The sequence below is a fragment of the Sphaerodactylus townsendi genome, linkage group LG17, assembly GCF_021028975.2.
Source record: "Sphaerodactylus townsendi isolate TG3544 linkage group LG17, MPM_Stown_v2.3, whole genome shotgun sequence".
NCBI classification, from domain to species: Eukaryota; Metazoa; Chordata; class Lepidosauria; order Squamata; family Sphaerodactylidae; genus Sphaerodactylus; species Sphaerodactylus townsendi.
In genome coordinates this window covers 21,226,608-21,237,600 of record NC_059441.1, presented here as the reverse complement: position 1 = coordinate 21,237,600, position 10,993 = coordinate 21,226,608, and the positions used below count along the sequence as shown (strand labels likewise).

The following is a 10,993-nucleotide window of genomic DNA, read 5'->3' as shown; positions in this document are numbered from 1 at the left end:
GCCATTTTTTCCCCTTCCCGGAGCATCTTCCTGGTCCAACCTGGCGCCTGCATCCTTCCTGGCCCCACCCCTTTCTCCTTATTGGCTGCCTCCCGGTTCCACCCGCATTGAGCCACGCCCATCTCTCTCCCTCCGTCCTATTGGCCGAGCCCCTTCAGCGCCCCTATTGGCTGTCGGAGAACAATGCAGTGGGGCTTTCGCATTGGCTGGCGATGTCACGGGGCGCGGGGGAGTTGTCCCGGATGCAGCTGTCGCGCAGTTCCGGTTCGCTCTGTCACGACGGGGTCAGCGGCCGAGAGATGGCCGAGCCTCCCCTCCATAAGCCGACCGTGGAGAATGTCGCTGTCGCCGCAGGTGAGGAGCGGGAGCGCCGAGGCTGTGGCAAGCTCGAGGGTTGGGAAGCCGGAAATGGAGCCTCCGTATTTGGGAGCAGTCTACCATTCCCTACTAGACGATGTGGGTCGGGGGCAAAAATGGAGCCCCCACGTGCAGAAGCAGTCTGTCTCATAGAGGATATGGATTGCAGTGAACCACAAAAGGAACCTCCATGTGCGCCAGCAGTCTTGCTCACACTGGTAGAAGATGTGGGGTGGGGGAGAAACTCTACTTGCAGGAGCAGTCTGCCTCATACTGCTAGAGGGTGTGGGTTGGAGAATAAAAAAGGACCCTGCATGTGCGGCAGCAGTCTTCCTCACACTGCTAGAGGATGTGAATAGTGGAGGGAGCAAAAATGGAGCCTCCATGATAGGAAGTTACCTCATAATCATTTTCAGGATTAAAAATGTGCTAAATAGCTATACTGATAAAATAGAAGTGCACGTCAAGGAAACTAAGGATACTATGGTTATGTAAGCAGCTAAAAGATGCAATGACCTATTTGCTAATGTTTTGAAAAACCAGTAGAATCATGGAGTTGGTAGAGACCCCAAGGACCATCCAGTCCATCCGCCTGCCAGGCAGGAACACAAGTCTAATCACTCTTGACAGATGGCCATCCAGCTTCTGTTTAAAAATCTCCGAAGGAAACTCCAAGCACACACGCCCCAGGGCAGTGTATTCCACTGCTGAACAGCCCTTACATCAGGAAGTTCTTTCTTAATGTTTAGGTGGAATCTCTTTTCTTGTAGTTTGAATCCATTACTCTTTGTTTCTGGTGTGGCAGAAAACAGGCTTGCTCCATCTTCGACATGACATCTCTTCAACTATTTAAACAAGGCTATCATGTCAGACCTTAACCTTCTCTTATCCAGACTAAACATACCTAGCTTCCTAAGCCACTCCTAATAGGTCATGGATCCCAGACCTTTTAGCATTTTGGTCACCCTCCCCTGGAGCTGCTGTAGCTTGTCAGTATCCTTCTTGAATTGTGGTGTCCAGAACTGGACACAGGATTCCAGGTGAGGTCTGACTAATACAGAGTAGAGTGGTGCTATTGCATCCCTCGATCTAGACCAGTGGTTCTCAACCTTCCTAATGCCGTGACCCTTTAATACAGTTCCTCATGTTGTGGTGACCCCCAACCCTAACATTTATCCATTTTACAGATGAAGAACACTGATGCAGAGAGTCTTAGGCGACCCCTGTGAAAGGGTTGTTCGACCCCCAAAGGGGTCCCGACCGCCAGGTTGAGAACCACTGATCTAGACTCTCTATTCTTATTGATGCAGCCCAGAATTGCATTGGCTTTCTTGGCTGCTGCATCACACTGCTGACTCATGGTCAGTTTGTGATCTGCTAAGACTCCCATATTCCTTTCACATTACTGTTGTCAAGCCAGGTATGCCTCATCCTATCTCTGGCATTTGGGGTTGTTGTTGTTGTTTGCCTAAGTGTAGTATGTTACATTTATCTCTGCTGAAATTCATTTTTTTAGTTTTGGCCCAGCTCTCTAATCTGTCCAGGTCATTTTGAAATCTGACCCTGTCCAGTAATGTAGGTAATATTTAAAACCATTCTGAGTTTTGAGAGGACTGTGACTACTTCAAGCTTCATGTGGAGGAGTGGAGAATCAAAGCTGGTTCTCCAGATTTGAATCCTCTGCTCTTAACCACTAGACTGGCTGTCTCATGGCTGAATACATTCAAGTATTGGATCAAACTATGTTTTAACTCTGATGAGTACAGTTTAACATATATTGTGCGCCCAGACCTATTTGCCTCCGAATGGTATCAACTTCTTAAATAAAAAATCTACTCTCTAGGTTTAATACTTGAAGATCTCTTCATGCTGTCACCCAGAGAGATTCTGCAAACCTTAAAAAGCAGACTTCTAGAACAGGAATACCATATCTTGTTGGGCCAAGCAAATAAATCATGCTCACCCCTTTCTGTTGGAATAGTACCAGAACAGGGGCACATAGCCAAATATCTTGAACTATTAACTGAACCCCAACAGAAATGGATTATTACAAGGGCCAGATGTAATACTTTTCCATCGGCCATTACAAAGGGTCGCTTTTAACAATTCCATTCCATTCTTCTCTCCAGGATCAGTTCCTTGTCCACACTGTAAAAGCCAAGTGGAGACTCTTGCTCACATTATACTTGACTGACCGAGATATGTGGTTATTAGGAATTTCTCTCCTGGGCGGGTCTTAGACAAATCTGAAAGAGACTCTGACAACTCTGTTGTGGAGCTTTTGTTAAATAACACAGAGGCCATGCTCTTGGAAAAAGTAGCAAAATTTCTTTTACAAGTGACAGAATTTTCTAAGTAGCATCCAATGTTAGATACAGTTTATCTGTCTGTGTTTTGAATGTACTTTTGATTTGTACTTCAGAAATGTCTGTAATGCTCTGGAGCCTATTTTAATATGCCTAATAAAGGTTGTTGTATTGTGTGACTGGCTGTCTCCATGTAATGGATGACCAGTTTAGCAAATAGTATTCCTCTGTTGGTATTTATATTCAGGCCCTGTATCTTGGGTATACAGTCTTTAAAACACACACATACACACAACTACCGCTTCATCTACCCACAACTATGTGGGAGTGGATCCAAATTAAATTTTCCACAGAGAGGCAGTTTCCATGGTTTCCCAGTTTCTGCTCTTCATGTTGTTCTTCAGCATTCTGGAATAGTAGTTTTAGAGAACAATGGGATAGAGAAGGTAGGACATTTCCATTCTTCTGCTGGAAAATTTAGTCCATACCTGATATAGTTATTTAGAAATGCGAAAGTAAGAAGATGACTTCACAGGGTATTATAATCAGCCCTTTTTTAAACGCCTTTCTTACTAGTGTACAGAAACTGACACACATCCACCTTCCCCAGAAGAAACTGTCATTTATATCCACCTTTGCACGCATGCAACACCCATCCCCTAATTTTGTGCCCTGTGCTTGCAGGGTTGTGATGATAAAACGGAGAAGAGAATGATGTCAGCTACTTTGGTCCCCGTTTGGGAGAAAGGCAGGAGATAAATGAAGTAAATAAATACTGAAGCCTGCTCATTACTGTTTTCTTTCTCCTCCCAGTGTGGTCAGTGTTTGCAGACTATGGCTGGTTCATCCTCTTCGGCCTCATCGCAATATATATGCTGGTTCAAAAAGTCCCCAGAAAGTTCCGCGAACACCGCTCGGATCCACCTGCTTTTGGTTTGTATGGACTTTAGAGGTTTTGCAGTAAAATTCTGAGGACTGAGACCTGTTGCCCTTTATTTCTGAAAGCATCCTTTTGCCATGTAAATAGAATCATAGAGTTGGAAGAGACCCCAAGGCCCCCCAATCACAGCACTCCTGACAAATGGCCATCCAGCCTCTCTTTGAAAACCTCCAAAGAAGGAGACTCCACCACACTCCGAGGTAGTGCATTCCACTGTCAAACAGCCGTCAGGAAGTTTTTTCTGAGGTTTAGGTGGAATCTCTATTCCTTCACCTTGAACCCATTACTCCTGGTCCTAGTCTCTGGAGCCACAGAAAACAAGCTTGCTCCCTCACCAACATGATATCCCTTTAAATATCTAAACCTCTTAACCTTCTCTTCACCAAACTAAACATACCCAGCTCCCTAAGTCTCTCCTTGTAGGGCACGGATTCCAGACCTTTTACCATTTTGGTTGCCCTCCTCTGGACCCATTCCAAATTGCGGTGCCCAGAACTGTACACAATAATTTGCCTATTCCAGCATCCTGTCTCACACGGGGTCAACTGGTCTTTGGAGGCTGATTGCCTCTGAATGTGGAACTTAAGCAGACTAATAAGGCTGAAAGCTAAGCAAGTTAACAGCAAATTTTGCATATTAGTAGAAGGAAGGGGATGCTGGGTACTTCTGGGACAGTTTGCTGTGCTCGTTCTAGCACAAAGATACTTCACAGAGGTGGAAGTTTTTCATTGTTGTTTTGCTTGTTTGGGTTAGAAGCTGACGCTGTCGCTAGGCGAGAAGAAGCAATGATGGCAGCCCGTCAGAAGATGCAGGATGAAATTGATGCACAAGCGGCAATTTTCCGGGAAAAACAGAGAGAGGTAATAGTCCCAGTCGGGCCGCTGCTGAAGCAAATGTTTGGTGAAAACACATTTCTTTGTCTTGCTTGTTTTTAATGTGGTATTTTGTAATCTGCTTGTGTTTGTTTTGTCTCGTAGCTGTTTTCCATTGTGTCAAACAAATATCAGGATGCCTGAGATAGACCTTGTTTGCTGGTTAGGTTTCAGGGAGAAGAAGAGTTTGGATTTATACCCCGCCTTTCTCTCCTATAAGGAGACTCAAGGTGGCTTACTAGCTCCTTTCCCTTCCTCTCCCCACAACAGACACCTTGTGAGGTAGGTGGGGCTGAAAGAGTTTTGAGAGAACTGTGACTGGCCCAAGGTCACCCAGCAGGAATGTAGGAGTGCGGAAACACATCTGGTTCACCAGATAAGCCTCTGCTACTCAGGTGGAGAAGTGGGAAATCAAACCCTGCTTTTAACCACTATAACATGCTGGCTCTGGTCTAAGCCTGGTCTAAGATTCGGCCCCTTTGTCTCTGTGTAAGAAGGTCCTCAGGGGCAAGGCGTTTTCTGATTTCAGATGTCTCCATGCAACATCTCCAGGTTCTAAAAATGAAGGATCAGGTGGTAGGTGATGCGAAATACCTCTGCCTGTATCTCTGGAGAACTGCTGCCAGTCAGTGTACAGACCTTAATATACCAAGAGTCTCGCTCGGTACAAGTCACAGGTACTGTGACTGAGTGGTAGAGAATTTACTGTGCATGTGCAAGGTTCAGTCCTGGGAGTCTTCAGTTAAAAGGATCTAGTCTAGTAGCTAGCAATGTGAAAGACCTCTATCTGAGCCCTAGGCAGCTACTTCCTGTCAAAATAGGCCAGCCTTACCTTGCTAGACCAAGGGTCTACCAAGTCATCTTTGTTCATTATGGTAAATGTATTGATCTGGCACATGAACATGTTGTCCACCAAGCAAACTGACCTTCTGAAGAAAGGGAGGTTTGGGTCAGGGAGCCGAGAAAATAATATCAGTGGTATAAAATGGGGGTGAATTAGTTCACACTTTTGGTTTCTGCCTATACGGAAGGGGAGAGCCAGCATGGTGTAGTGGTTAAAAACAGATGGAATTTGATCTGGACAACTGGATTTGATTCCCCACTTCTCCGCATGAGCAGCGGAGTCATATCTGATGAACTGGATTTGTTTCCCTGCTCCTACGCATGAAGCCTGCTGGGTGACTTCGGGCCAGAGACTGTTCTTTCAGAACTCTCTCAGCCCCACCTACCTCACAAGGTGTCTGTTGTGGGGAGAGGAAGGAAAAGAGTTTGTAATCCGCTTTGAGACTCTTATGGGTGAGAAAAATGGAATATACATCCAAACTTTTCCTCTTTGCACCCCGCTAGTGGTTTTCTGCCTGTTTTCTTTTTTCCTCTCCCTCCCTCCAATACACACTATGCTGGCTGAAGGAGACTTGGGTAGGGGAGACTTTCAGTGTGATGGATGCTCAGGCAGGTCAGTCCTAACCTTTCTCACCTGGATCCACCTTTGTGTCCTAGCGTGAAGAGGAGAAGAGGAGGCAAAAGATAACCAAGTGGGAAAACATGAAAGAAGGGAAAAGTTCTAAGATGCCACTTGGACAGAACCCGGCAGTAAGTCTTGACTTTGGGGTGTGCTGGGTCAAGATATGTAAAATCAGAGGCTTTGCAACTTTGGAACTGACTAACATCTTCTCTGAATAGGAGGAACCGGAACCCGGACCCTCGACATCAGCAGCTGCTCCCAAACCAAAATCGGACAAAAAATCTTTACGAAGTGGGGGTAAGCTGCAAATCAGGGGCAGCTGCTTCTGGTTGACATCAGTTGTCAAGTCTGTTTTTTAATGTATTGTCGAAGGCTTTCACGGCCGGATTCAACAGATTGTTTTGGGTTTTCTGGGCTGTTCGGCCATGGTCTGGTTGATCTTGTTCCTGATGTCTCATCTGCATCTGTGGCTGGCATCTTCAAAGGTGTATCACAGAGGGAAGTCTGGACACAGTGTGTCCAATGAGAAGGAAATGTTTAGTCTCACTGGACACAGTATGTAACAGACTTCTCTCTGTGATACACCTCTGAAGATGCCAGCCACAGATGCAGGCGAAACATTAGGAACAAGATCTACCAGACCACGGCCACACAACCCAGAAAGCCCACAACAACCATCTTTTTATTTTTAAACACTTATTTTATTTACTTCATTTATACCCTGCCTTTCTTCTAGTGGGCAACTTCCATCAATCTCCCCCTCTCCATTTCCCCTTCACAACAACACTGTGAGGTTGGTTAGGGTGTGTGAGTAGCCCTTGCTCACCTGGCAAGCTTCCATGGCGAAATGGGGATGCAAACCCAAATCTCCCAGACACTTCCCCTGAACACAGGAAGTCCCACTCTGGTCCCCATTGCTAGAAGCTAAACAGGTCAGTACTTGAATGACCACCAGGCCACCAAGGAAGACTCAGCAGAGTTAGGCAATGGCAAACTACCTCTACAGAGGCGTAGCTTCCAGGAGGTGGGGTGGGGCATCTTGCCCATGGCGCGCGCTGGTGCAGGGTGGGCAGGGACACAGGACACACACGTGCCCCGGGCGCAGTTCCCCCTCACTGCACCCCTGCTTCTGCCTCTCATTTGCCTTAAAAGCCCTTTGCTAGGGGTCTCCAGAAATCAGTTGCAGTGTGACAGTATTTATGTACAGATGTATCCTGCATTGTGCAAAAATCAACCATTGTTTTTCATTGTTGCACTGCATTCAATGGGCGTGTCGTGCTCAATGTCATATACAGGGCATAGCCGAGCTGGTGAAAGGTAGTGAGATGATACACTTCATATACAATGCTCGACCCCTCATCCAATTTCAGAACTGTCCTCATTTTCTTCCCTTTCTTCAATCCTGTATTTGACTGCAACTTCCCTATTTCGAGGGACAGGTCATGTGACAGTCTTTCTCCCCTCTTGCCCCAGGTTACAACCCCCTCTCTGGAGAAGGTGGCGGGACCTGTGCGTGGCGACCGGGACGCCGAGGTCCTTCGTCAGGTGGATGACGCTAACCTGGCTGGTGTTTGCCATCGACACCGGCTGGCGTGAAATGTGTACCCTTTCGATTACTGCTGTCTGCAGGTTGCTCGGTGCAGGGAATCTGGGAAGGAGGCCTGTCACAGCACAGTGGAGGCCTCAAATCTGTATGGAAGGAAAGATTTTAATGCCGCTGACCATAACTCAAAGTGCATGAAGGAAATGGCTTGTTGTTAATAAGAAGCATTTCAGGATTTTACTCTGAGGAAGTGCAGTAGCCGAATGTCGAGCCATCACAGTTAGCTTAGACACGTGTAAAATGGCGCTCCCCATGAATGCCGCTTGTCAGGCACTCCAAAGACCTTCAGGGCCTTGCATGGTTTCCTTAAAGTTTTCTGCTGGTGGGAAAAAAACCCTTTTAAAATTAATTTTCATTTGAATTTTTTTTAATTGACTTGAGTGCTTCTAAATTCAGTTTTCGGGACTTGATTTTCAGACCCACAGACTCACAAGGGTCTGAAATCTTCAGAATCCCCAGAGGTTTGAAATCCTCAAAAGGCTGCTATGCCTGCCTGCATTTGTGTACACATAGCTCTGCCCGCACTCATGCACTTTGAGGGTACATTACATGGTTCTTGGGTGCGGCTGTAATGGGTGAAAGCAAGTTGTTGACTCCCTGTAGCGAGCACACAGAATGACGTCGTCCTCACAAATGGTCAGCATGCCACGGGGGACCACTGATGCCAAGTCAGCAGGGCGGAGGGGAGGGCAGTTCTTGCCACATACTTTTTATGTTATCTGCTTTGTAAGAAAAACAACAACATTATAACATTTGCAGTATAGCTATTTCTATGGCGTTTTTTTCCCCGTGGAGAAATACATATTTGAGCTTGATGATTGTGCCTGATGTGAGGTGTAAGTCTCACCCTGGGGAAGATGTGTTTTCTGGTCTCATTGCAATAGTAATCTTAAATGCATTGATAGTTTATCGGTTTATTTTTATTTTGTTCATTTATGTTGTTTGTAGTCCTTCTCTTTCCCTGGGATTCAAGGCGGATTGCAGCAAATAAGTCGATACCATCAGCTAGGTAGGACATTCAGAAAACAATTAAATAGGATTTTGGGTTTAAAGTCCATCCAGAAGTCTAAAAAAGCAGAACGGAAGCAAAGCCAAAGTGCTAACATGACACATTATGCAACAAAATCCAACCCGCAGCAAACTACACACTGTAGTTCAGAACACAGCCCCCAATAATTTATCCCAAGAACTTTGTGAATTCTTCTGTACCGGTGCTGCCCTATTGCCTGCATGGAGAAGTCCTCTTGGATAATTCAGTTTTTCAGATTTGGCGGAAAGCCAGGAGAAGGGGAACTTTCCTGAACTTCTCTGGCAGGCCATTCTGTGTTGTGGAGGCCACAACGGAGAAGTCTCATTTATTTGCAGTCGTTATGCCCATTTTTGGGTGGGCACCTGCGGAAGCCCTTGCTCGGATTGGCGATTCTGTTGTGATGGAGCAAGCGGGAGAGACGGCCTCACAGATATGAGGGTCCAAGGCCATGAAGGGCTTTGTATGTGATGGTGAATATTTTAAATTATGCCAGGTAATTGATTAGCTGCCAGTGGAGAGGGTGTGGGAGAAATATTCATACTCCTTCTAACGTTTGATAATAGCTGAGTTGCAGCGTCCTGTGCCATCTGGAGCTTCCAACTGGATTTTGAGTGAAGACCAATGTACAGTGCGTTACAGTAGTCTAATCTCGATGAGAGCCAGCGGGGTGTAGTGGTTAAGAGCAGGTGGATTCTAATCTGGAAAACCGGGTTTGATTCCTCACTCCTCCACCTGAGTGGCAGAGGCTAGATGTGTTTCCACAATCCTACATTCCTGCTGGGTGACCTGGGGCTTGTCACAGTTCTTTCCAAACTCTCTCAGGCACACCTACCTCACAAGGTGCCTGTTGTGGGGAGAGGAAAAGAAAGGAGCTTGTCAGCCACCTTGAGTCTCCTTACAGGAGAGAAAGGTGGGATATAAATCCAAACTCTTCTTCGTCTCTGCAGCACAGGTCCAGGGGCCCAGATCTGCCGCATCAAGGTAAGGGGCCATTTTTCGAGCTCAACTAGAAGAAGCCAAACAAGCGACTATTTGAACACAATAAGGCTACCAGTAATAGACTGGTGAATTTACCAAGCCTGCTTTATATACACTCGTGGGACTGTGTGTGGACATGTTTGGAGCAAGAGAGAGCTCTGCAAAGGATGCTTGACTTGATTTTTGTGAGAACAATCGTACATGTGATTTATGGGCCAACGTTGAAAACGTACTCAGGAACCTCCAAAGATTTGTTGAAGCCAGAACGTATCTGGAAGCTGGCCGCTCGTGTTGGGTTTTCAGCACTAAATCAATATCTATGTGGAGATTGGGGAAGCGATTGTAGAAGTGTTACTAGTACTTACGAATGTACTTATTACTGTATGGGAGAAATACTTGAAGGTGCATTGGGGAACTATTGCGATACAACCCTTCAAGTATATATATTGTAGATTTGGTAAATTCACAAGTTATGCAGTCTATAACTGCTGACTTTACTGTGTGCGTATAATTGGTTGCTTGGTGACTTACGTATCTCCTTTGTATTGCACATATTGTGAGTTAGAAAAAAAGGTTTGTTTTGCAACTGCATTAATTTGCTTCTCTAGCAATAATATTGAAGAAGAAGAAGAAGAGGAAGAAGAAGAAAAGAACCCCCTCCCTCTCCTGTAAGGAGACTCATAGGGGCTTACAAACTCTTTTCACTCCCCCCCCCCCACAACAAACACCCTGTGAGGTGGATGGGGCTGAGAGAGCTCCCAAGAACTGTGACTAGCCCAAGATTACCCAGCTGGGGCGTGTGGGAGTGCACAGGCTAATCTGAATTCCCCAGATAAGCCTCCACAGCTCAAGTGGCAGAGTGGGGAATCAAACCTGGTTCCTCCAGATTAGAGTACATCTGCTCTTAAGCACTACGCCACTGCTGTTCCCCCAATATAACCTTGCTGCTCTTAACTGGGTTAGCAAGGGTCAGCTGACACACACCACCACCACCCCCAAAAGTGGGCAGGTATCACAAGGTTAGGTCAGAAGGCCCACCGATCTGAGAGCCAGTTAAAAGAGATAGAGATCAGATCTGCCTCTGAAAGCTCGGGAAGGTGGTCACTAGTATTTGGGGCAGCTCAGTTCATGTGTTCTGATAAGACTTGGATAATATGGACACACTCTATCCGATATAGGAGAATTGCCAAACCAGTCCTGTAGCAGAGTTGGGGAAAACACGCTGCAAACGTGGTTGTAAATCAGCTTCCTTGCAAGCCATCAGGACAGAGGGGTGAATGAGCTGAAAGGTGGAGTGCGTCGGTATTGGAGTGGGGGTTGTTCCCAGCTTTGCGTGCATAAACTCCTTTTGAGCGTGCATCCAACTGCAGTGCAACAAGAAAAATGTGTGGCCCGAATCTCATTAAACAACTGGCTCGCATTAAGAGAGATGAAGGGCGATT

General features: G+C 46.2%; 1 protein-coding gene across 1 annotated transcript; it reads left to right on the top strand.

The window, feature by feature from the left end:
- Window positions 1-232: 232 nt before the first annotated feature.
- On the top strand, window positions 233-8,306 carry SELENOS (selenoprotein S). Its single transcript, XM_048482159.1, has 6 exons — window positions 233-354; window positions 3,477-3,596; window positions 4,357-4,463; window positions 5,976-6,068; window positions 6,159-6,237; window positions 7,414-8,306. The coding sequence occupies exons 1-6, from the start codon at window positions 243-245 to the stop codon at window positions 7,491-7,493; spliced, it is 591 nt and encodes a 196-aa protein (XP_048338116.1). The 5' UTR covers window positions 233-242; the 3' UTR covers window positions 7,494-8,306.
- The last annotated feature ends 2,687 nt before the right edge of the window (window positions 8,307-10,993 follow it).